The following is a 27712-nucleotide window of genomic DNA, read 5'->3' on the forward strand; positions in this document are numbered from 1 at the left end:
CAATAATTTATTTAAAAAGAAATTAAAAACACATATGCATTATAACAATAAAAAACATCTTCTATGTGTATACAGAGGTGTTTTCTTGGGTGAGGTTTGTTTCTGCCACTGAAGAGCCAACATGTGACAGTAGGTGAGAGACCAAAGGACTATACATAAGCAGTTTCCAACATTCTGAAAGCCTCGGATGTCTCCATCCCTATGCATTTCAAGACTTCATAAAACATTTTTTTTTAAATATTCTTAAGTTAAACCAGGGACACCATTTTAGTGAACTAAGTTTATATAAAAATACAACGTATTCATGTATATACATACAATGCCCAATCATTTAACATCCAAATAAATAAAAATTAAGAAAAAACATAATAATTCTACCAACCTGCACATGGATGTATCAATTAATTTTATAAATAGTGCAGTATTTTAGTCACTTTCAGAAAAAAGCCTTCAATAACAGGTCTGCTGCAAGACCAGGTGATAAGACACCAGCTAGGACCTTCTCTTCTAGAAGAGGTATCTGGTCTTTAACAGCTTGGTGGTTCCTAAAATGTAGGAGAACATTTTCTTGAATTAGGCTCCACATCCATACCTTCTGCTGACTCTTGCGTCTGGATATAAGATCCCCACTTGCAAACATGTTGTCCTGAAACTCGGTCATCTTCTTCCAAAGCTCTGGGATGCCTTCTCCACTTTTAGCAGAGATGCGAACAACCTGCATCATAAATGGAGGAGAAATTGCCATACTTTTTCTACCTACATTACATAGATTGTACATAGCTGTAATATTAGAAAAAGTCAGCCTTGAACATGGAAATTTGATTTTTTAATTCCTTAATTTCTATAATTTATGCATAATGTAAGATTTATAGGCCCGCTAACACAAAAATTTACCTTTCCTAAATTGTGTAAGGGAATGTAAACACTAAAAACATTTTTATGTTTTCTCTCTGTGCAAGCTATGACCCAATTTAAGGCTTTGTGACCTCTCTGACCTGTATAATTTCAGTCTCTCCTGACATGCCCTACATACAAGGATGTTATTGCCACCTCATCAAATTATCTTACGCCTCAAAGTCATCATATTGGGAAGAGATTATGACACACACAACATTTAGAGGAGATTTGGACAAATTTTTCATGCAAAAGTAAATTTTACACATTCATCTATAAAAATTTCCATTAGATAAATCAAAAAGTGAAAGTAGAAAAAAAGAGATTATTATTAAACAGTAGAACTATTTTTAGGTTAGGGACCAGTAAATTCTTCTAATAAAGAAAACAAAAAAAAATCAAAATAAGGCAGAAATCCTTACATAGTAATCCACTGCTATCAGAGATGTCCTCATCCACTATTGTTGTGTTGTGCCAAACAGCTCTCCTCGTTCAAAAATGCATATTAGTCGCACGGTGATGCGACAAACCACTGCACCAGTGCACTGATTCCTTAGATTGATTCCTTAGATTTACATTACACTTGTATATCTGTGTGCGACAGTCTGAATCTGTATACGAAGTGCCACAATGCAGCTGACGTGGCTCTTTCCCACGCCAAGTTCCATTGTGCTTCATATATAGATTCAGACTCAGTCATACACAAATATACAAGTGTTGCATATCAAATCAATGCAGTCTCCTGAAGTGGTTTGTAACATCCGATTGCGACTAAGGGGGGATTCAATTAGCTGCAATAAATTACCAAGTGCTAACTGATCCCCCGAGGCTATCCACTTAGCCCAGAAGCGCGGCCGCCTGCAGCAATTATCAGGGATTTTTTTTTTTATTTTTTTTTTTTGGGGGGGGGGGGGGTGTTTAACAGACTCCAAAATAAATCCCAGATAATTAGCCTGCATTCGGGAAGCCACCTCACGGACCTATCACTGATTCTACGTTTATTAGCTCGAAAACAGAATTTTTCTGGCGCAAAAAAAGGGGCTATTCATCAATCTCATAGAAGTCTGTTTACCTGAGGTTTCCATGTCTTAGATCGATTCCGAAGTAACTTCAAAGCACTCACATACTCTGCTTGTATCTTCCTTGCAGGTATCAGCAAACCGCCATCAGCTTTGGTTATAACTACTAGGTCTACCATTTCCACTATACCTCGTTTAATACCCTAAATAAATAGATAGAACATTGATTTAATACATCTGTCGCATCTAGGGGAGGGTTTCAATTAGGGAAGTTTTATTCATAAAAGCTGACCTTTTTTAATGGATTAACAGGAAGGGGCTATTTGAAATCCAATTAATAGGGCAATATATTTAATCTGTGTAAACGAGGAGCTCCCACAGCATCGGGTTTAAATACTTATGGAAGAAAATAACATTTTTAAAGGATACCTGTCATGTAAACACGGTGTAGTCATTTTATAGACTGAGCCAATATCCATGGGAGTGTGATCTTCGTGTGTTTCTGTTTTGTGAACTGCTCAAGGCTGCACATTTATGAAACTGTTTCAGTTCATAAAATAGCTGACTCCACTGTGTGTAGGGAACACACATACTGCGGCTTGCAAAAGTATTCAACCCCATAAAGGCAACAGATTTGTCTGTATGAATTTTTCCAGCTAGAAGTAGCTGTAGTATTTTGTACCCTCATCCAGGATCAAGTCTCACGAAATAGGAGAGGCTAAAATTAATTATACACACAATCAACTACCAACCATTTGTGAAATTGTAGTCTAGTGCGAGAGAAATAAAAATTATATATATATATATATATATACATACATATACACACATACATACATACATACCCTTGTATTTTCTCTAAAGGGTATACTGCTAATTGTACTCACTGGAAACATAAAGGCTAACTGTAACCGACCAATTACTACTGGGGAGACAGAATGGGGGTGGGGGAAATACACTGCTGAAATGTATGTTCACTCTTTGTACACATAAGACAACACCTGTTTCCAATCTGAGGCGCACATTTCATCTCCTCAGTAATTGGAACAGGAAGGCAGCAGAGAAAGTATGATTCTAGATAATCCAGATGAAGGTCTAACCCATACGCTTGATTTGCATACTCATTTGTGTAGTGTCTGTAACTTACAGTGATTTAGAACATCAGTTCTAAAATAATTCCACATAAAACTTCCTGTGCACTGCAGGAAGCAGACAGAGGTGAACGCTAATGTAAATTACAAGCCATCGAATGTAACGCACATGGAAAATAAATGATTGCTCCCATATGGTCAGCTTTCTTGAGCAAACGCAGCTGATTTACATTCATTGGCAAATTGGGCGGATAAATATTTGAAGAAGAAATACAACAGACAGAGAATTTATTGGAGTGGATACAGATTAACATAGCAAAATCCACTGCTACATGATACGTTTTTTTAGGGAGTGCAATATATAACATTGCCTGCAATCTACAATTGTTCACTAATAATTTGGAGGTGGTGCATTATCTATGAAATGTCAGCAGCCTAGAAGTATCAAATAGATTTCAGCCGCCGTGCTATCCAGCCAGCGCATCCTGAATACTGAAACATATCCAGGGGGAAACATTAGAGCAGGAATGGGCACATCCCAGCAAGCCCTGCCACAGTTTTGCTATCAGGGCATGCTAAAACTATGGCAGGGCATGCTGGAATGTGTAGTTCAATAATAGCAGGAGGACAGTGTATTGCCCACCACTGCTTTAAAGCCCGGGAATGTACAGGGACAGTTGTCAACTATGCAATTCTCTCCATACTGGTAAACCTATTTTCAGCTGAATGGAAATGAACAATATACCTGTAACTCATCACCTCCTGCTGGTGGCAGCAACAGGACAAACATGTCGACCATATCAGCCACGGCAAACTCAGACTGTCCCACACCTGCAGAAAGACAAGGTGAGAGCAAGGTAACGTTATATAGGAGTGGAGTCAGAGCTCCAGACAACCATGCAATGTCATTCAAGTGATCCTGGTTATACAAGCACATTTGAAGGGGTGTGACATGTTGTGTCGACAGTTATGTCAACATGCACCAGGTCGGCATGTTCGAAATGTCAATATGCATAGCAGGTTGACAGTGATCATGTTGACATTGATCATGTCTACACTTATTATTATTATTATTTTTAATTTATACGGAGCTACAAGCGGCCTGCAGTGCCTTATAGAGTACATAAACATTACAAAGCAAGAGAAAAGTGACTTACAGTACAAAACTTTGCAGAACATGGGCAAGGTTTATAGACATTGCTGCTGCCGCAGTCATAATACCCAAATGAGCAGCGGGGCGACCAAACCGAAAAATTTGGTGGTGTTGTTGCTAGTGTGGAGGAAATGATGGTATAAGTTAAAGGAAGGAAAAGCACATGAAGAGGGCCCTGCTCGTGACAGCTTACATTCTAAAGGGTGACATGTTGACATTATAGAAAATGTCAATCCAATGTCCCTAGTGGCCCAATGATCATTTACCTGGTCCCGGCGGCAGCGGTCTCCAGTATTGTCTTCCGTTCCCAGCGGCCATGTGACCAACACTTCCGCGGGAAACTTCTAAGGGGCAGCGTTACAGTGAGTATTTTACCCCATCCCTAATGTTGATTCCTAATCCTCGCCCTAGTGCCTAACCCTAGCATCCCTTCCTCCCACAACCTAACCTCATGTGAACATGTTGATATTCTGATAATATCAGCATGGTTTCTTTTGACATGTTGGACCATGTCGACGTTGTGGCATCGACATGGTCAGTGTTGACCATGTGACCCATTCCAATTTAAAAGTTAAACTTCAACAATGCACAGAAACAGATAACAAAGGGTTTTAGAGCTCTACATAAACATCAGACCAATATCTACTGTTGAGGACATGTTCAAAAACTAGAGAGATGCTAAAGGCGTCCTAGGTGACACTATCAATAAATATATCAGTAAAAAGGGAAGTTAAGGGAGGGAAGTCAGTCCACGCCCCTCCCAACGTGGCCATGCACCATTTTCGTCTGCGCAAGCCTTCTCAGCAGGCAGGGGGTTTCCTTGCCGCACTGGGTGCCACAGACCCCCTGCTGACCTACTTCCCTTAACCTCTTTTAGAAAAAAAATACAAAATTACAGTTACACAACCATACAAAATATTGCTAAAAAAATAATAATTTTGAAGTAGACAAAAGTAAAGAAAACAAATAAATAAATAAATGTCATTAAACCTTAGATTCAGGGTCCAATGGGATACATATAGCAAAATAGTACAGGAACTAAACATGTTTCTTGGAGGTGTTCATTAATAGAGTACAATCTGTACACTAATGGAAAAAAAAATATATATAATTTCAATACATTAATTACATAATATGTAGGAACTGCTGGGTTATGCAATATATAAATAGTAAAAATACAGAGAATATATAATAAAAAAAAAAATAAGAAAAATATATATAAAATGCAAGAATATAGAAACAAATAGATTATAGATATATGGACTTATTGTAAAAAGGCATATAGGTCTATATCAATATTGACACCATTGGGTGATAAAGTTTTAAGTGTATAAATCTACAATGATAGACAGAATAAACTACCACCTCCTTTAGGATCTTTCCAAACTCTTTCTATTCCTATAAATCTTATAAATCTTTTTAAATATGAATTTCTTATATATTATAAATTTACTGTCTGGAAAAATGGTTCATCTGTTTTAATATTACGTTTGTCAATGACAGAAATTGTCTGTACTTTTAAATGTCAATTCTAAAATAAATAAATGTTATTTGACCCTAAAGGGATATACTCCATTATTGAATTAAATCCTTTATTAATGGTCCTAAGGTGTTACCCAATTGTATCTTAGCTGTGATAATAACAGTGAGCTCTCCCTATATGTGTGAGTAAGGGAAGGCCTAATCACAGTATTGTGTCACAGACATTTAAAGTAAAATATTTGTATCCTACCCTCTTCCAGCGCCGGTAAATCTTTCTTTTCATGTCATCAGTGTAGACATGACGAATTTTGACAGTCACTGTCGACATGCGTGCCGACATGTTGATTCCATGCATGTCGAAATGATACCCGTCGACCTAACATACCACACCCAAGTGGAGACCTTACTGTAGCCAGGGACTGGTAATAGTGATAGTGCAAACATCATCTGTCGGTTTTGTATACATTTATGGCATTAATATTGTTGTCTGTACTATGATCAGCACTGCAAATCTGTGTGTACCTAGCAAATAAAACATGGGGATTTTGTTGATATTTTGATCATTTTCTAGATAGACACAGATGTGCAGTACTAGTTAATGCCGACTACATCTATCTTAGGGGGCGATTCAGAGGTGGATGCAAGAAGGATCGGTGCTACATCTTCGGCAGCAGTGGATCTGAGTATTTATGCTAATGCTGCAGGTGCAGTCTTCTGTAAAGAGACGCCCACCATAAGCTACCAACGTCCGATACATCGGAAAAACATTGTGACCACTGCGATGACCACTGGACATCCGAGTAACCCTGAAGTCACTAAAAATGTCCACCACAACTAACTGAATCACGGTCACTGGCTTTGGCACGCACCCAAACGCTGTTTTAAACATCCCTCTCAGTCATAGCCTACAAACAGCTGCAGACTGTCAATCAACCGATATCTGCAGCCACATTGTGCCTGACGACGCAGGACCAGATCTACACATGGGCAGTGTGGCTCATACACACATAAAAACACATTTGTCAATTGCGACCAAATCGAAATAGCATTCACCTGGGGGTGGCCTGGAGTAGCAAGGAGTAAGCAGATTTTCTTCAGCTCTCCCGCACAACTCCTAAATAAATCCGGTTATCCTAGATAACACTGGGAGCCAAAATTGCGGAGTCTTTTTGAAATTTTAATGTTTTTGAACTTCGAATGCTTATAAAAACTGTTACACTTCATGCAGTGCAATGATTCATATATCAAATTAAAGGAAATGTAATATTGAATTCAACACAATATACAGGAGGTCAAATATTTGCATTACAAGGGAAGTTATGCAGTGAAAACAACACTTAGGACAGTAACATCATAAGTACACAGGGATTTTCACCCTATCAGTATTTCGTTGGGTATCCTTTATTTTTCAAGACAGCAGCACAACGACGTGGCATTGAGCCAACCAATGTTTGGAGCTCTTCCTTCTTTATTATGTGGTGCCAGGAGACAATTATAGCCTCAATGAATTGTCTTTTATTGGATGGACGCCTCAGATGTACCAGTTTCTTCAAACGGAACCACAAATGTTCTATGGGGTTCAGGTCTGAGCTGTTTCCTGGCCAACCCAGCACCTGTATGTCATTCTCCATGAACCACTGTTTACATATCCGTGCAGTGTGGCAGGGAGCTGAATCCTGATGGGAAAAAAATGGGGCATTATCTGGAAAAAGATCACTGATAGAAGGTAGAAGTTTTGGTTGTAGGATGGTGTCAATGTACTTTCTGCTGTTCAGTGTGCCATCTATGAAATAAAGGTGGCCTACAGCATCTGCTGTCATACATGCCCAGATCATAACACTTGTAGGATTCTTTATTGTCGCTTGAATGCAATCTGGATGTACCTCTTCCCCGATGCGACGTCTCACATATTTTCTCCCATCACTACCAAATATCGATATCTTAGTTTCGTCACTCCATATCACTTGTTTCCACTGACCTTCTGTCCATGCAATGTGTTATTTTGCCCACTGTATTCATATCTGCCGCTGCTTTTTATTCAGCAATGGCTTTTTTTCGGGAATCCTACCTTTTAGGCCAACCTAAGTTAGTCTTCTCCGTACCGTTCTTGCACTGACAAAAACACCAGTTGCACTCAGGCCCTCATTCAGAGTCAGACGCTCTGACAGAGCGCACGCTCTGAAACAGGGCCGTCCCTGCTCCTTTTTGGAGCGGCCAAAATGATGGTCGCGATGGTCAAGACCATCGCGACCATCGGGCTTGCGACGAGACCCTGCGGTAGGGTCTCGCTGTCGCAAGCCCTGGAGTGCTTTTGGCTCTATTAGAGCCAAAAGCACTCCCACTGACATCACTAGTGCTGTCAGTGGGGCCGGCCCCAGACGGTAGGCATTCCCATGGGAACGCCTCCGTCCGGGCAGCCACGCCCCGGCATGCCCACCAAAGGGGGCGTGCTGTCAATCACCATCGACAGCACGCCCCCTTTGGTGCGAGGCGCATGCGCACTTGGGTAACATCGACCCGCTTGCGAGCGCTCAGAAGCGGGTCTGAATCAGGCCCTCAGTTCACTGCTAATGGCCGCAGATGACATCCATCTGTCCCTGAAGCAAATTTGTTTTATTCTCCTATCAACAGCTGTTGTGCACCTTTTCCTTCTTTGTTTTGTATAGATTGTGTTTCCTGATAGCATAAACAAAACTTTTGTACTCCTGATGTTGTCACATTCTCACCAACTTCTCACGCAATTGCTGCATACGAAAGACCATTTTCACGTAACACCACAATCCTGGATCTCTTCCTGAGTGACCAGTCACCACTTTGCCTGGACAACTTTATTCTGCAAAATGAAACAGCTAAACTGACCTTTCCCATCTTTGAACATGACCTTGCACCTGATCATAAACAACAGCTGATTGGTCCTTAGAACAACGATTCCGATTGGCTGGTAGTAGCTGTTACTACAATCCGCTTCTTGAATCTCACGCATCTGTGCTTCTTTGTCTGACTGAAAGTAGCATAACTTCCCTTGTAATGCAAATATTTGACCTCTGTTTATTGTGTTGAATTCAGTATTAAATTTCCTTTCAATTGCTATATGAATCATTGCACTGCATAAAGTGTAACAGTTTTTATAAGCATTCAAAGTTGAAAAACATAAAAATTTCAAAGTGTGTCCGCAATTTTGTCCACCAGTGTAAATGCTCCACACTCGAGGATCTGCCGGTCTATTCACTCCTGTATGTCCTGGCATGTCGTGGCTGGCTCCTGCTGTGTTATTTAATGCTATATTTCCCGGTGTTTTGAAGTGGCTATTTCCTTCTCCTTGTGGCCCGGAGTTTCCATCCCTACTCCTGCTTGCTGCTTCTCAATATAATATTTATCCACTGGTTGTCTCCAGTTTCCCCGGCCACAGCTCCTGGTGCTCTGGTCCCTCTGTCGCCGGCTGCTTGTCCGGTCTCCATTCCCTACTACCCTGCTCCGGCGTGCTGGAGACAACTGCCGGCATTTTGGGACCTCTCCTTGTCTGATGCAGCAGCGCTGACATCTCTGCTGGAATGTTACTCCAGACGCTGCTGATCTTTTCTATGCGGGTCTCTCTCTGTTGACGGTGACTTTGATCTCCTGTTGTTCCCTGAGGGATTCTGTTCCTGGTTCCTGTCTCCGGTAAACTGTTTGAAGGGTTGGCGACCATTTTATTTTCAGTACATATGGTGGTACGATTCGACTCCTCACAGCAACAAGCCCTGGCGTTGGCTGCAATATACAACTGTTGCTGGTAAGCTCAGGTGGTGTGCTAGCCACCACCATCTTGTCACCAGTTCCTGTACCTGCTTGCAGTGTCTGTGAATATTGGACAGTTCTCTGCAGCTGATCCTTCGAGCTATTAATGCTTCCACACAGAGGCTTCTTACTAAGCTTGGAGACATTATGGCTGTGTCCCCAAGCGATGACGCTACCGTACGCATGTCTTATAAGAAAGAGCAATTTCTGGATTTATCCTCACCTAGGGTTGTGTCTACTCCTGCGATGGATATCCTTTCAATTCCTGGGTGTTTGGAGTCCTTTGCATTTTTCCAAAGAGTTGTTCTAAATTTCTGGTGGAGGGATCGAGGCTCCAGGCTTTACCATTCAAGGATTTCATGTCTTTCCCTGCGTGTCCCTGGGAGGACAGGTGGCTCCAGGGTGCATGATTAAAGCATTCCATTTACTTTTCTATGTGTCCTTGGGTAAATAGAGATGGAACTGCGTCTACATTCTCACAAGATACTGAGGCTTGGCCGGATAAAAAATTTGAAGCCCCTCGTTTTGCCTTCATGTTTGGACACTTTATATGTTTCGTTGTTTATAATATCCTAGTATATATATTGGTATGTTGCCAAGCAGTATGTGTGTGAAGAATGTCTTATCCTCATAGTGTGGGAGAGCTGGGTTTAGTCTACCTTAGCTAAGGTCAATAATCTATTGTCCTCGTCAGTTATATGTTTTAGTATACTTTGTTTGGGTGGTGGTGGGGGATTTATAAGTTAGAATGATGTAGGTTGGTTAAGGGGGAACTGCAATCCAGGTATGCCTGGGTTGGGGTTAGGCTATACAGGGTGGGGGTTTTTGGGGCGGTTTGTTTTGGAGGGTTTTGTCTGTTTTGATTTTTGGCAGACTGTTAGGATTTGTTCATTTTATTTTGTACTGTACTGCTGTCATTTTATTTCAGGTTTAAGTTGCGGGATACTCCTCTACCTTTATATGCCCCTAGTACTGGTCATTTCCATTTAATGTTTTTTGCAAGCTCATATGGCGCCTGTGGGCTCTTATTGCTTATTGATATACTGTGGAGTGTTGTGTATATCCTGTTACATTGGTCATCTGTCATTCACTTCATCCTCTGATTGTACCTCTATTTGCATATCGCATGCTTTACTATGTCTGCCATTGCTATTTGTTTCATTATTTTCTTTTCTGTTTGTTGTTGGGTGTATATCTTTTCAATGAAAAAACTACGCAATTTAAAAGAAATAGCATCCACCTCTGAATCTGCCCCTTAGAAACACAGCATAAGTAAATAACCTGAAGATGGCAGACCTCTAGAGACTATGGTTATCACCTGACAGATGGGGACCTTTTAATAAGCCTCACTTGTTCTTAGAATTTAGCGGAGTACATGTATGAAGCTGCTCCAATGCCCCGTTACCAGTCCCTGGCTGAAGTAAAGTAGATTAGATGTACTGTAAGTAGTTTTCTTACCTACTGTCTCTACAAGAACAATATCATAGCCACCACTTTCACAGAGTAAAATGGCTTCGTTAGTTGTCCTGGTGACGCCTCCCAATGTGCCTCTTGTGGGAGAGGGTCTTATATAGGCATTCATATCTCTGGACAGCTCAGTCATTCGTGTCTTATCTCCAAGAAGAGAACCTAAAACCAAAGTCACAAAATATTCACTGACCTAAAGTGAAAGAAAGCGGTTATCCAGTGATAATCACAAAACGCACTGCAAGACAGTCCTAAGTGCCTGTTGAAATTTGTTTTCTAGAGACTTTCCAAAACTTTCAAACGTGTGCACCTCATGCCTGTAACTGCCTGGGCAAGTTGAGATAAGGAACTTTGAGTCCACTCCCTTTTTGCATGCAATTTTGATTCATTAGTTGAGCTGAGCACAGTTTATTTTCAGTTAATATGTATTATTTTGTTTTCTTCAAGCCCCTAGTCAATATAACATGATCAGCAGGCCTTACACACCATTGCTAAAAAATGCCCCTTAGTACATATTGGGCTCGATTCAGCGCAGTGCTGAATAGCCCTGGTAGGGGAGCTTCGGGAGCTATTCAATTCACCGTGCAGTTTGGTCTGACAGTTGCCAGTTAAGTCGGAGAATGCTGGTTCTCGCAACTTAACATGGGTGTTTAGTCGCGAGAACTGGCATTCTCCGACTAAAGTGCCGGCCGGCCGTGCAGCTGTTAGTGCTGCGCTAAGCAGAAAAACAGCAGTGCTGCCGGCACTTTTGACGGGTTTCTCCTCGCACCCTCAGGGGGGGTGCGAGAAGAATTTCTTTAGTCGGAGCAAACAGTGCAGTGAATTGAATAGCACCTGGAGCTCCCTCCAGGGGCTATTCATCATCGCACTGAACTGAATCGAGCGCCATTGTTTGGTGATTACATTATCACCAGTCCATTATACCCTAAACTACAAAAAAGGTATTACATTTTCCATAGAAGGGGGGATTTATAAATATGGAGAGTTCACTCATCTTCAGTCAAATAAAAACATGAGGTAGGATTTCTAGTTTTCAGATCATTACGCTTTCTTGGACTATCATATTATTCCTACACATTGAAATGCATACCAATCAACAGGTAAATAAGATCTGGAGATGTTATTATCAGTGGCGAATTTTACCTATGAGCTGCAAGGCTACAGCCCCCCGAGTAAAATCAGCCACTTCAGTGAGCCAATTCTACTGCTGTCCGTGACTCCACTGGCTACACTGACTGAAGGAGGCTTCCCATTGGAAGCACCACCTGCCAGTCACGCACAGGACAGGCAGCCCCAGGGGGAGGTGTCTCCTCCCCCTGGGGCTGCCAGTCCGGGCTGCGATTAGCCGCTGCTCTGCCTTTCAGGCAGCCCTACAGGGCTTCTCAGGGCTGCAAATAATGCAGCCCCCAGAAGCCGTTATGCGCATGCGCGTCGCCACCGCCGCACATGCACTGGTCCCGGTGCCTTTCAGATTAATTTCACAGGCGCCGGTACCCGGCCGGCCACGGCCAGACTAGCAGCAGTCCCCCCTCAGGTATGAGGGGGCAGGAGCCGCTGCTGGTTATTATGAAAACCTATGAGTTGAATCCCGCTTTTTGCGGTTTTGGAAAGGTGGATTAAAGCTGAAGCAAGAACACAAAGTATTTGTGGTTGCTGGTTAGGAAATAAAATACACACATTAAATCTGATTTATTCCGTGTGCTTCTGAGAGTAGAAAAACAAAACATGCACTATTGGTGTACATTGAGGGCAGAGCTGAAAACCACTGTACTGCAGAATTCTATTGTGTATTTATAACAATGCAGTGAAGTATACATTTACCTTTATGGCTCATAAGGGACATGAATCAGAGTTGTAGGCTATTGCCACCGCAGCTGCTGTGCCAAAATATGCATATGTCGCAGCTGCTGGGTTATGTATTGAGAAGTATCTTTGGAAATCCAAGCATCTGCATACAAAGACGCAGCATCGCTCGCAGATCATTCGGTGTTAGCAGTCCTAAGTAAAGCTATGGTCGCACAGAATGGGTGCGGGAACTGCCAGAGCTATATTTCTTGTGCATAGGATTGCAGACGGAGGATGTGACATGCCCCCGAAGTGGACGCAACGCGCCTGCGTTATTAACCGCTACTCCCTCAAGCGTTCCATGTCACTCACACTTCGAATAAATAGCTGCTGAAACATAATATGGTAATGTACCTTGACGCATGCGCAGTGTGACTCAAGTCATTCTCAGATAGCTGATAATCACTCAGCCGCAGAAACATCGGCATAGCGTATCTCTGAATCAGGCCCAAGATCACCTCAATTCTCATAGACTAAATTTTAATGTTAATACTCAAGTGATGATTATACAAATGCTTTGATGCCACTTACCACCACTGGTGCTAGAGGAAGGGTCAACAGCTAAAACAGCAACTTTATGCCCCTGTGCTGTAAGCATCTTCCCAAAGTATTCAATAAATGTTGACTTTCCAGCACCCGGGGGACCAGACAGACCTGTGACAGAGATGGTGGAATCAAAGGAAACTATTTAAAACACAATAAGCTCTTCCATTCAGCAGTAGAGCACAATTGCACACACTGTACTTTGGACAAGACAAGACAGCACAACATCAAGAAATACAGTAAACATTTAGGGGGAGATGTATCAAACCTTCTAAAGAGTGGAGAAGAAGACAAGTGGAGAAGCTTCCATAGCAACCAATCAGATTCTACCTATCATTGTATATAATGTACTTGGTAAATGCTAGCTAGATGTGATTATAGAGCATTAATAACACAGGCAAACATAATCAAATAAGGATAATAACCCATATACTGTTAAGACAGTATAGGAGGGGAGCTCCGTCCTGGAGTTCACGGTCTGAACCAGATCATTAGGGAGGATCATCTCTTCACAGGGTCTGTAAATTAAGTCATGTTGCAATATATTTCAGATAATACAGAATGTTCACAAGAGATGTGCTCAGAGGATCTCCAGATGGAAGAGGCTGTGGAAAGATATGGTGGCCTGTACCAAAGCAAACTGTGGATGAAATGAAGCTTTAACAAAAATTGGATTCTTGTACTCACTGTAAAATCCTTTCTTGGTAATCCACCTGAGGGACACTGTAGTCTTGACTATGGGTGAAGGGTTGGCACAGGAGTATAGGCACTTACAGGTTAAAAAAAAAAAACTCCACTCCCCTATATCCCCTCCCACCTCTACTGGACCTCAGTTTTTGCATAACAAAGCTGCACGGAGGAAGAGCAACTACAGTCAGGTGCATAAATATTGGGACATTGACAGAACATATTTTGGCCTCTATTCACCACCACAAAGGCTTTGAAATGAAACAAACAAGATGTGATTTAACTGCAGACTTTCAGATTTAATTTGAGGGTAATTACATCCAAATCAGGTGAACGGTGTAGGAATTACAACGGTTTCTATATGTGCCTCCCACTTTTTAAGGTGCCAAAAGTAATGGGACAAACTAAACAATCCTAAATCTAACTTTCACTTTTTAATACTTTGTTGCAAATCCTTTGCAGGCAATTACAGCCTGAAGTCTGGAACGCATAGACATCACCAGACGCTGGGTTTCATGCCTGGGGATGCTCTGCCAGGCCTCTACTGAAAATGTCTTCAGCTCCTGCTTGTTCTTGGGGCATTTTCCCTTCAGTTTTGTCTTCATCAAGTGAAATGCATGCTCAATTGGATTCAGGTCAGGGGATTGACTTGGCCATTGCAGAACATTCCACTTTTTAGCCTTAAAAAACTCTTTGGTTGCTTTTGCAGTATGCTTCGGGTCATTGTCCATCGGCACTGTGAAGCGCCGTCCAATGAGTTCTGAAGCATTTGACTGAATATGAGCATATAATATTGCCCGAAACACTTCAGAATTCATTCTGCTGCTTTTGTTAGCAGTCACATCATCAATAAATACAAGGGAACCAGTTCCATTGGCAGCCATACATGCCCACGCCATGACACTACCACCACCATGCTTCACTGATGAGGTGGTATGTTTTGGATCGTGAGCAGTTCCTTTCCTTCTACATACTCTTCTCTTCCCATCACTCTGGTACAAGTTGATCTTTGTCTCATCTGTCCATAGGATGTTGTTCCAGAACTGTAATGGCTTTTTTAGATGTTGTTTGGCAAACTCTAATCCGGTCTTTCTGTTTTTGAGGCTCGCCAATGGTTTACATCTTGTGGTGAACCCTCTATATTCACTCTTGTGAAGTCTTCTCTTGATTGTTGACTTTGACACATATACACCTACCCCCTGGAGAGTGTTCTTAATTTGGCCAACTGTTGTGAAGAGGTTTTTCTTCACCAGGGAAATAATTCTTCTGTCATCCACCACAGTTGTTTTCCGTGGTCTTCCGGGTCTTGGTGTTGCTGAGCTCTCTGGTGCGTTCTTTCTTTTTAAGAATGTTCCAAACAGTTGATTTGGCCACACCTAATGTTTTTGCTATCTCTCTGATGGGTTTGTTTTGATTTTTCAGCCTAATGATGGCTTGCTTCACTGATAGTGACAGCTCTTTGGATCTCATATTGGGAGTCGACAGCAACTGATTCCAAATGCAAATGTCATACCTAGAATCAACTCCAGACCTTTTACCTGCTTAATTGATAATGAAATAACGAGGGAATAGCCCACACCTGTCCATGAAATAGCTTTTGAGTTGATAGTCCCATTACTTTTGGCCCCTTAAAAAGTGGGAGGCACATATAGAAACCGTTGTAATTCCTACACCGTTCACCTGATTTGGATGTAATTACCCTCATATTAAATCTGAAAGTCTGCAGTTAAAGCACATCTTTTTTTTTGTTTCATTTCAAAGCCATTGTGGTGGAGAATAGAGGCCAAAATATGAAAATTCTGACAATATCCCAATATTTATGCACCTGACTGTAAAGCTTCCAGATACAATAGTAAATTCTGTAAGTGACCGGCTTATGAGTGCAAATCATTGTCTGGATAACCGCCTAGAAAACCACGAGCTCTCAAGATCTGGGTTTCAAGAACCATGCCGTCAAAGTTAGACGATACAAATCTGGGTGTAAACAGAAGCCCTGATGCAGCAGGTCTTGTCGAAGAAGTTGGTAAGGAACTTCAGTCAGCAGGCCACGAAGGAAAGCGCACCACTGTCGACGAGGCCAGTATGCAGCTATGAGAATTACTGGCAGAATGTCCTGTCAAACCCACTGAAGTACCCGGGCCACTATGGACAGGGATGTAAACAGGTAACCTAGCTGGAAGGATTAATGTGCCATCATGGCGTCCATGAAGATCGCCTGAGGATCCCTTAAGTGAGGTCCGTACACAGGAAACTGTTTACTCTAGAGACCAAGAGATCAAAGTTGGGCAACATCTACCAATCCGCAAATCAGACACACTTTGTGATATCTTTTGATTGTATTTGTTGTAAAGTGTATGGTGACACTTCTTTTGCATTAAGGAGTCTGAGGGGCTGCTAATTGCGCACGTGTTATTTTCTAAAATTCTTTTGTTTATTGATGCCTTTAAATGACTGAGATATGACCCTCCCAGGGAAGCAAAAGGAACGAAACCAAGGAGTATTCACCCTAGGAGTTGAGATCAGAACATAAGTGCTCTTCCCTCCCGTAGCCTTAGTTATAATCTTTGTAAGTTCAGGACCAAAGAGAAAATTCCCTTTAAAAAGGTACCACCTCTAAAGTTCGCTTTGACTCTGGGTCAGCATCCCAATATCTGAGCCAAATAGCTCTTCTGACAGACACTGCCAAGGTGAAGACACGTGACTGTAGAGAAGCAGAGTCTAGAGAAGCATCTTCAATATAACAGAAGCATCACATATCTGATCGACGAAGACAGATGTTTCCAAATGCCGCCATTACAGTCCAGGTTTTAGATATCCATGCTTGAGTCCAGATGGATAATTCAAATTGACTGAGATACTGATTAATTCACCTGTGCTCAAGCATAGATAGCCTTAATAACTGAACTGTAATGGCTGAGTTTAGGAACCTCTGGACTAAGGCAAGGAGTTCCAAAGCATCTTCTTCTGCCTGTAATCCAGATTCCAGCTGTTTTGCCCAAGACTCTAATGCCTTGTTAACAAAGGCAATAGCCAAAATGGGACGAAGCGATGTGCCAGCAAAAGAAAACATAGGTTTAAGCAGCCTCACTCTTCCTGTTCATCTGATCCTTCAAGGTAACTATCTGCACCGTAGGAATAACTGTGGAGTTGGCCAACTTGCAATAAGAGCATCCACACAAGGCGGGACTTCCCAAAGCTTTGGTGTCCTCGTCCACAAAAGGATAAGAGTATCTGAACCTCCAGGGAACCTGAAACTGCTTACCCGGCTTAAGCCAAGCCTCCCTCAAGATATCAGAAAAATGAGAAAAGGCTGGAAAAGTGGATACCTGCTTATTCTTATATATGATAAAGGAATAACTATCCTCAGAAACTTCTGCTTCTTGAATATTTAGAGTCTGTTGTACCTCATCAATTAATTCAGACACCAATCCTGATGCATCCTTCCTATCAGGATCCATAATATCGCCCTCCTCTTGTGAGGAACCTACAGAATTAGAATCTCTGGGAAGAACAGCCTAAGTCTGCCTGACCGCTTCTTAGCATCCAGAGGAAGACAGAATGCTATCCATAGATGCAGACATCTTGGTGAGGCACTTTCCAATATTATGGGCCTTTAATGGCTGAGCAGATTGATCAGACAGAAGATTAGGGACCCTCTGGGGACAAGGGAGAAGAGAGTCACTCCCCTCTGACTGCTGATCTACCTGCCTTCTAAGTTCAGCAGTGGCTTGAGCCATGGACTTAGCCCATTCCGGGATCCCAGACTCATCCGACAAATGTCCTGATGGCTGGTCCCCAGGAGAGAACCGTATCAGCAACCGAATAAAAGCCAATAGTCAAGAGCTGCACCCGATCACACTGAGCAAAAGACTTCAGCAGTTAAGTATAGGGAGCAGGGCTCTACAGGGTAGCACTAAACTGGGCACTGAAGTGGCCAAATCAACAAAGCAGGTAAGGGAGTGATGGCAGCCTCTCTCTAGCAGTTATCAAGGAGCTCAAAGAGTCCAGTACCACAGGAGCGAAGAAGCAGACTAAGCAGCAGTCTCCAATGCACCAGAGACATGTGCCATGATGGGGGCGGGGAGGAGACCCCAGCGGGGAACCAATGCCACGGACTTCAGCAATGGAGGAGCAGCCAGCGAGCAATCAGCAATGCACAGCCGCTGACAGGAGCCTTCGGGCGGTCAGAAGAGCCCCAGCATCTGACGAGGCAGCAAGAAGAAGAGGACAGCATCAGTCCAGTGTGAGGAAGGAGAGAAGGCCCCAATGCAACCAGCGTGGAAAGCAGGCAGAGCTGGAAACGGGAGCCCATAGCAAGTACCTCCAAGGAAGCAGAAGAGTGTCTGGTAAGTATACAGGTAATAAGGAGTCCTCAGTCGGCTTCAGGATAGTAAAACAGTAGTCTTAGGTTGGGGAGAGCTAAGAAGAGCGTCCCACACCATGCCTGTAAATATTCAATAATTCAAAAATATGCCACATTAAGAATCCATGTGTTAAAAAGTACACCCCAGAGAAGCTACAAAGTAATAATTTTCTGTATAAGGTTATCAGGCTCTTATATTTTACTTCAGTAATGGTTTCCCCATTCTCCTTAAACACTGCTTAATTTCATAGATGTTTGAGGGCATTTGTTTATGCTCAGCCCTTATAAAGGTCATGCCACAGCAACAAAATGGTATTGAGGTTTAGACTGACTTGGCCATTCTAAAACATTGACTTTTTTCTTCTTTGCCAAGTTAGACGAAACAACTCTTTCCAAGTCAGATTGTTCCATCAATTGCTAATGGTAGAGCCATGAACATTCACATTTATTTTGTGGACAGAGGGCCTGATTCAGAGATGGACTGATTTGCAGAGTCGCACAAAATCGGCTATCCAAATCTGTCCATCTCGGACGTTGGTGCATTTGCGATCCCAGCACTGCGACCAATGTTGCAGCCTGGGATCACCATCACCAGGTCGCAATGATTACTTCTTTTGGTCAGGCTGTGGGAGCTGAAGCTTTCTGGAGCCTGACCAGCTGCTGGACACAAAAGAGGCCAGGAATCTGCTTCCGCTGACGCAGACCCTGGCCTCGTCCCTCCCGAAAATAGGGGGTGACGCACCCATGTTTCCAGGATCGGTGACCAGCCACACCCCCTGCCCCCCAGATGCTGAAGATGTCAATCATGCTGCGGCTTGAGGGGGGTCTGCGAGCATAATTGCAGGACATGTGCAGAACGGGTCCTGTGCAGATACATTTACGATTTTTCCGGGTCTGTATGTTCATCATGGGATGAACATACATCTCTGAATCAGGCCCAGTGCGTAATAGATCCCAGGTTTTAAGCTCTTGCAATTTCTAGGAGAATCATATGGTCTGATCTTTGAGTAAATAGGAAACCCGCTCCTGAAAATAATATTTATTGATTTAGAATATTAAGACCAATAAGAAGCAACAATTTTTTCTCTTAAGAGTATTTGTTGTTTTCTTCTGCTTGGCACGATGTGAAGCCTCCAGATGGAATAGCCAAAAGCCCTGTTTTTATACAGGAGGTGGTATTATTAACAAATATTGAAGTGCATTTGATTGGCAGCACCTGGCTCAAATTACCTTTAATTTAAAAAAAAAAAAAAAAAAAAAGGGACGCAAATAAAGTGTAACTACGATTTTGCACATAGGACCTGATTCAGGGATGGACGCTAATGCATTTGCAACTGCAATCTCCTACGGATCGCAGTTACTAAAATATGCTAATGCCTTCTAAAGTTAACCCGAGCATAGCAACAACGTAAAAATCGGTAACATCAACGCAGCATGTAAGTCAGGTCTGACCTGTCGAAGCCGGATAATTGGCTGAGACAGGATCGGTTTAAAATTAAATCTGCACGACGCCTTTTTTTTGCGAATGGCGATGAGACGCCATTTTGCGACTGGCCGACAAAGCGCCATTTTTAGTGAATCCCGCCCATTATAAGTACATACGGCGATGCTATTATTTAGCGTCTTGCAATCCCCACGCAATAGAAAGAAGTTAAAAGTCCTCATCATATAAATACAGTCACTAAAACATATGAAATGACAAACCCTGCAAAACACGTACCATGGTGTATTCCACAAACACATAATCGCACAACGCTAACTAGCGTCTTGTCTCAATTCCCCAATACTTACACACTGCACACTTACATAAAAAGGTTCCCTAACATTAAAGTGTAATATTCAAGGTTTATCCAGTATTATAAATGTTGTGAAATAAATGTAATTTGATTTCTAAGGTTTGGTACATGGTAAGCAGACAGTGTTTGGTGTTGTACTGATCCACTGTGTCTTTGCAGATTTCCGATATCATCGGTGAGAAGATTGCAACATGTGTCTGCAAACTATGGGCCTGATTCAGAGCCGGACGTTCTGACCAGAGCGCTCGCTCTGAATCAGGGCCCTCCTACCTAAAAATGGAGCGGCCTCCTGGCCGCTCGCATAGCTGTGGGTGACCACCCCCAGCTTATGCGAGCGGCCAAAAAGATGGTCGCGATGGTCTTGACCATCGGGCTTGCAACGAGACCCTGCGATAGGGTCTCGCTGCTGCAAGCCCAGGAGTGCTTTTGGCTCTATCAAAGCCAAAAGCACTCCCACGGACATCACTAGTGATGTCAGTGGGGCCGGCTCCAGACGGAAGGCGTTCCCATGGGAACGCCTCCGTCTGGGCAGCAACGCCCCTGGCACGCCCACCACAGGGGGCGTGCTGTCAGAACCATCGACAGCACGCCCCCTTTGGTGCGAGACCCATAGCGACAGCTTGGCTGTCGCTATGCGGGTCTCGCGCATGCACACGACGGAGCTCCCTCCGTCATGCGCATATCGCATTAGGGCACCATCGACCCGCTTGCAAGCGCTCAGCGCTCGTGAGCGGGTCTGAATTAGGCCCTATGTACCATAGAGAGTTAAATATTAAAATGTACTCTGTAATGTAGCCAGCTTAGATTTATTATGCAGCGGGAAACAGGACACAAAGAGCTGTTGGAGGCTGGATTGTGTCCATACGAATTGACCTATGAACTGTACTGTAACAGAAGAACCAGGAAGAAGAACCAATAGAATCATGCCAAACTGTTCTACTGTATTGCCTACCTCTGCTAGAGTATATATGTGGGCTCTCTAAACCTGGATCCCAGTCTTCTTGCTCTGCGCTTGACGGAGGTTTCATCTTTGATGCCGGGATCTGGGTCCAGAGCGCGTGTGTATGTAACGATTGTACCTTTGGTCTGTATGACTGATTTGCGCTAATTGTATTTAGATCACAGCGTGTAACTATCTGTTTTTATATTGAATAACAACTTTTTGTGTTCTGGAACCACAATCAAAGTCTGAAAGCAATTATTTCTTGTGCGACTCAACGCTAAACAGCGACAATTATTTTAGAGTGTATAGGTAGGTAAGAATCGATAGGTAGGAATCGATAGACCTGCGGCAAACACCGCAGCTCTCCTGACACGCAGAGAGCTCTCATGCTGCAAAGGCGATCGCAATGGCTAATTTATGGAAAAAACGGCGTTTAAATGGTCAGATATGCCTGCGTTTTTCTAACCACTCCACCGTTACCACCTCCAAACGTGGACTACCTATCAGTCACTTTGCAAGTGGTCCCTGCAATAGCTGCGCATGCGCAGTGCAGCGTTGGCGTATGCGCAATAAACAATAGCTCATTCTGCGAAAATATCAACATTGCGTCAGTCTCTGAATCTGGCTCATAGCTCCTTCAAGTTAACTTTATTTTTTAATTTTGTTTTGTTACATATAGTAAAGTATAGCTTATTTGTCCAAAAAGATTAGATTTACGAAGTTTTAGGACTTGGTAAAGACTAGATGATTGTTAATTAGGTCACAAAATTACAAAGCAAAGATTTGAAAGAGGGGTCCTTTCTTTTTCCACATGTAAATTACAATGACGATGTATATAAAGGGTATGTCCAGCTTAAATGTTTACCTACCACCCCCCTGTCACCTTTGTTAGAAACAGACATGTCACTGTTTGACAAGAAGCGGTTAGCACAGTTGGTGAAGAGTTCTAGTAAAAGCGATGGGAATCCCCAAGTTGTATTATTTGGGATGGGACAATACTGGATAAATATACTCTTTAATACTCAGCAAGAAGAGCCATGTGACACACATGGCCTAAATCAGAGTTGTGCGCTATTGCTGCCATTTTCACAGCTACGTGCGAGAATATGTTAATGCAACAGCGGCCAGGATATGTACTGAGATGCCCCTCTGTGCCATACGCAGTATCGGATGCAAATCAGGCAATCATCAACTTCCTGACTGAATCTATGGTCACTCTGAATGGGCGCCGTAACGGAGATGCGGAGCCATGTTTCCGGTGTATGGGATCGCAGACACAGGATGGGACGCCCCCGAAACGATCTACACATGCGTGCATTTTTAGCCGACACTCCTCGTTGCCACCTCCAAACTCCCCCCCTCCCCGCCTATTAACCACACTGCAAATAAAAACTCACAGCATGCGACTGCTGTAATGTACCTTGAAGCATGCACTGTTGCAAAAAAATGCTCTATTTGCAAAAACATTGGTATTGCGTACAACTCAGGCCCATGGTATTTCCAATGCAAGGTTTTACTAAAGGTACAAACTAATTATTGTATTCACCCAATCCGCAGGCCGCACTCCATACATAGCACCCAGTCAGTTGCCTCACATTATTTTAATGTGCTCAGGAATTAATAAATTCACTGAAGATAAAACAGACTGATAACCAAAACTGTGTTTCTGTAATAAAATTGGTAGATGATCAATAGTATATAAATGAATTAAATGTAACATGCATGGAATAGAACACTGACCCACTCTAAATGCTAGAGGCTTTCCGTTATGTAAGTGCTCCTGTTCTCGCTGATGAGACAATACCTTCTGAAGCAATACTTGAGCAATATGTCGTTTCCTCATGTGTGTAGACTCTATCAGTGTTATGGCTTCTGCCAAGCAAGCTCGATGCCCACCTATCAGACCTCCATAAATGTTCTTAAGCAGTCTCTGTTCTTTCTCTGTTAGAGGCTCAGCTTCTTGCTGGGCCATGGCTGGCATAGACAGATTCCTTCTGGAATTCGCACTGTAATAGTCTTTTCTTGAAGTCCAGCATCTTATGCTATGTCTTTGTGAGACAGTCATAAGTAGCACAGGGTTTCTATGTAAAGTATTAGATATTGTCCTAAGCTGGCACATGGCTAATCCTTGCATGTTGGAAACCTGGATTTTCAACACTACAGATCATGAACGGAAAATGAATCAGGACAAACCGATCTATGTTTTGTGAGAAGGAAAAAGCAGCATGGCTGGTGGTTTCTTTAGCTGTTCCCTTTGTAAGATCTGAGAAAAGGGAAGAAATCGGTAAATTACGTCTATAGTAAATATGGCAGCACATATTCATTCAAATACACACAAATAATATTGCAGGAACATGTTATTTGTCCAGAGGCGACATATTCAGCAGCGCTGTACAGTCAGGGAGAGAAAGTGAACAAACCGTGCTGTAATATAGGGTCTGGTTCAGAGTTGTACGCTGTATACACAGCAGCTGTGTTTATGTGTAATTGGCTAATACTGCAGGAGCTGTCTTGTGTAAATGACGCCTCCTCTTCTGCAATCTGCTGCTGTGTCCAAGGAACCAGCATTGGATCATCTGCAAAAACCTCTGCCATCCAAGTACCCCTCAGGTTACGCACCACCCGGAAAGAAACAGCCTACCACCCGGCACTTTGGATGCCTGCAAGTAGGGACAGTATCTGGGAGTTGTATAAAAAGGACCAGATCCTACAGACTTTGCAGCTTTTTCATAATGAGATGACTGGGCCTCTAATAAGAAGAGGAGAATTAATATATAACATGTTATTTCAAATCATTATAAGGTCAATGTTTAAAACATTTTATTATTGCGAAGTCTCCCATCCGGCTACTTCTTGATGCCACCCAGCTGGAAAAATTTTCTGGGGAGAACACTAGGATGGCCGGTGTTTTCACTCTGCCGGGGCCAGGAAATCTGAGTCGGAAGACGTAGACCTAGGCCTCCATCGGGTTTACGTACATCTCTGAATCAGGCCCATAGTACATATATTGGAACAGAAAGTGGCAAAGCACGTATTGGGCCAAACGCAACCGGTTCCGGTTTGCCAAACAAATTATGGTTCTTGCATGCTTTTGGCACTGGATTTAAAGCAGCACTTTTTTTTAAAGGGAAGACTGTCCTGAGGTCTGTCACATACTTCCATGGACACTGTACTATGGACTTTTTAAATGGATGGGATGACATCATGTCTCAGTTGCCAGTGGCAAATTAAGGAATACTGCTACCAATACACAATCCACCCCACCTCCCCACACAAATATAACTGTATGGTTTGGCTGTTTGCTTCCTTCTAGGTCTACGCAACATTAACCTGTCATTGCCAGAACTGACATTTGCACCACAGTGATTTGATGTTTGTGCAGGTGAGCCATGATTCTTCTCAGTATGGGAAGATCAGTGGAGCAAAGGCTTTGAGAACCAGCGCAGTATACAGACATGGGGCCTGATTAAGCAGCGATCGCAACTGCATTTCCGCACGAGATCAGCCGATTGTTACGCTCTGCGCAGGCTTTGCAGTGCGCAAACACTCCATTGCCATCGGGCCTGCGATTACAGTGACTACGCAGACCCATCGCAGAGTGATTGACAGGAAGTACAATTTGGGGGGGTGACTGACGAAATGCAGACATGCCAGTGCATTTGAACACAGTTGCAGGGCATGCATAAATTAGCCACTGCAATGCCATACGTAGCTTGGGCTTTCACTGCGTGCAATGAGGTTAGCAATTCCTGAGTAAGGTCAGACCTTGTGCAAGTGTGCGTGATGCTCTGATTGTACTCAATGTTACTGATGGTTTTGCAGTCTTGCTAAGTATTACGAATGTGTGTAAGGTAAGGTGGGTGTCTTTATGTTAGGCTGCATATGGCATAGTAATCGCAGACATTAGAATATCTTCGTAGTGAGGGCCTGTTTAAGCAAGGATTGCTATTCTGTTTATACACAAGCAGTTGCTAATATCAGCGGTGATATGCAAATGTCTGCATTTGCATTGTGATCGCAGCCTAACATAAGGACACCCACTTCCCCTTGCTCGCATCCGTATAGTTTGGAAACATAGCAAATTAATTGGTAACTTCGAGTAACATCGAACGCATACGCACAGTTAAGGCAGGTCAGACCTCACCCAGGAATTGCTTACGTCAGCGCATGCTATGAGACCTCAGGCAGCGTCTGGTATCACAGAGGCTAATTTATGCACGCCCATGCAACGCCGATGTCATTTACCCCCACCCACAAACGGCACTTCCTGCGTGGTCGCTGCAATCGCAGTCCCGATTGCAGCGTCTGGTTCACTTACAAATGCGAAGTGTGAAATAATCGGCCGATTGTATGCGTATAAACAACTGCAATCCTTGCTGACTCAGGCCCTGCGACTGCATTCGTAATCACTATTGCAATCCGTACTGAATGAGGCACGAATCACGGCCCCTTAAAAACCTATCATTAAATATTTGTGGGATATTCCCTGAAAACAGACATTTTCGAGGGGCACCAGCAAATACTAAGTATCCCCCCAAATGTACTATGATGGGATCACAGAAGAAAAAGCTGGCACGGCCCCTCAATTTTCATCCACAAATGCAGTCCCTCTAGATTTGTATGGGAGTTGCTGCGTTGCCGGATTTACCAAGCTTGGGAATGCAAAGCATTCCGGAACGTGACCCCAATAGGATAACGCCATATACAGGTGGCGTTACCCTATAGTACCTTATGGGCTACAAATTTGCAAATATTTTTAGAGGGGGAGTCTCCAGCTCCACCACAATGGTTTCGCCCACCGATAGTCATCCCTGCTCTCTTACTCTTGGGGCAGCAGACCAATCACAGCTGGTGGTGGGACTTTGTTGGACACGTCAGGGGCGGAGCTATGCTCCGTGTCCCAGTGCCAGGGACAACAAAAAAAACAAAAACCATTGTGTGGCTCTGTGTCATCGATGTTGGAGAACCACAGGATCTCCGCCATAGATGGCAAAACCATCGGCAATTAACCATCAATGGTCATCCTTCCTGCCAGGAAGCAGTGTGATAGCGTTAGGCTATCACACTGCTTCCAGCTCTTCGCCAGGACAGGCTCTTATTGCAGCCGGTCACTTGGCAAAAGAAAGAAACGTAGTAAATGTATGTGAAAATATTTAACATCACATTGCGATATTGGGCAAAACGTTATTTTTTTACATCCGTATTAAAATACGTAAGCATTGTGATAAACATGACCACGGGTAGGACCAATTCATTAAATGTGACAACTTGTGTAACCCATAACTACACAAGAAAAAGATAATGTAGGTTATACATTTAGTAATAGAGGAAGAAGGCAAGGACAAATTCAAAATAAAAAGTGTAACCATATCCATGTACGAAGATGATATCCATAATGATTATAGAATGATGGGGGAAGAATGATATTAAATAACTGTTTATGTAGTATAAAGTCTATGTTTATTATATCTAATAAGCTTTTTGATTGGACTTTACAGAAATCTATAACCATTATTATTCATTATATTACCTGCATCAATACAGACCCTCCTCCTTCTCCATATGCCAGCTCTGTGCATGTGCAACTTCCTGCATACATTTACTGAAGGGGATCTAACCCCAACCAACTTCCTATGTCGGAGAGACATCCCATGCACCAATTGGACGTAGCCGCAATTGCCGGTACCCTCTCCTGGGAATTGTAGTCTTAATTGATGGAAATTCGATAGGCGGCAGACATTTTCACATACACTTAGAACTTCATATCCCATAGTGCACTGCTACACCGTACTGCCAATTACATTTACATTGTGGATCGTTCCTAGAGTAGACAGTAATATGGCTGCTGCGTGACATGAAAGTCACATTCCCGTGTTGATCACGGACACGGAGTGTTACTAATCGAGAGGTTTCCTGTCTCCAGTCAGTGCATGACAAACATATTTGTGATCTCCTTGCAAATGGCTGCCCTATTTTTTTTTTTATAGCAGAACACCATAGACTTCATTTAGAACAATTTTAAATAGTTTATTTTCTCTACAGCTTTATTTGTCACATACAGACAGTGACACTCGTTTCCAGGAACACTGAAAACTGATTTTTTTTTTTTTTTAAATGTTAGTAACTCAACGTTGTCAGTGCATATACAGAACAAAAATGTTTTACTAAATTTGATTGGTCAAGAAATTATTTGTGAATGAAAGGTATTTAACTAGGCACTAAAATGTACGTTAAAAGTATCATCATACCTCCAACTTCTTTGTAATGGTAATCGGTATCATGTTGCACTCCTTTGGCCAGCAGACCCGAAAAGGGAACGAGGCCTTGTGGGAAATGCCAAATTGTAATTCTAAGAACTGTACAGTTTCTTCCTCATGTCATAAAGTCAAAAGTAACCTATTTTATTTATTTGGCAAAAAAACAACCAATAGAATATTGAATAAAGGGGCTGATAAAGAGTGATGCGACTTAAACCAGTTTGCACAGTGTTAACTTACATAAAATAGCATTGTACCTACCTTCCACCCGATACAAAATGCTTTGCTCCTGGACTTCCCAAATAATCAATGATTGCAGACACCTGTGTTGAACTAGTTAATAGATGAGACAGGTGTGTCACCACAGGTGGCTGTAATCATCAATTAAGAGAGAA

The 27712-nt window shown here is 42.7% G+C and overlaps 1 protein-coding gene across 5 annotated transcripts; it reads right to left on the reverse strand.

Moving 5' to 3' along the window:
• Positions 1 to 27656, reverse strand: MMAA (metabolism of cobalamin associated A). 5 transcript variants are annotated; one of them, XM_088448000.1, is made up of 7 exons: positions 27579 to 27656; positions 22801 to 23323; positions 13260 to 13382; positions 10875 to 11045; positions 3750 to 3835; positions 1967 to 2116; positions 1 to 715 (listed from the first exon to the last, which is right to left on the reverse strand). In XM_088448000.1, the coding sequence occupies exons 2-7, from the start codon at positions 23192 to 23194 to the stop codon at positions 437 to 439; spliced, it is 1203 nt and encodes a 400-aa protein (XP_088304126.1). In that variant the 5' UTR covers positions 23195 to 23323; positions 27579 to 27656; the 3' UTR covers positions 1 to 436. The 5 variants fall into 5 exon arrangements, with proteins under 5 accessions (XP_088304126.1, XP_088304135.1, XP_088304143.1 ...); XM_088448009.1 differs by lacking the exon at positions 27579 to 27656 and adding an exon at positions 27309 to 27418; XM_088448017.1 differs by lacking the exon at positions 27579 to 27656 and adding an exon at positions 26591 to 26679 and having other exon boundaries at positions 22957 to 23323.
• Positions 27657 to 27712: the final 56 nt, after the last annotated feature.

The sequence above is a fragment of the Taudactylus pleione genome, unplaced genomic scaffold (assembly GCF_031769625.1).
Source record: "Taudactylus pleione unplaced genomic scaffold, aTauple2 ptg000021l, whole genome shotgun sequence".
In the NCBI taxonomy this organism is placed as follows: Eukaryota; Metazoa; Chordata; class Amphibia; order Anura; family Myobatrachidae; genus Taudactylus; species Taudactylus pleione.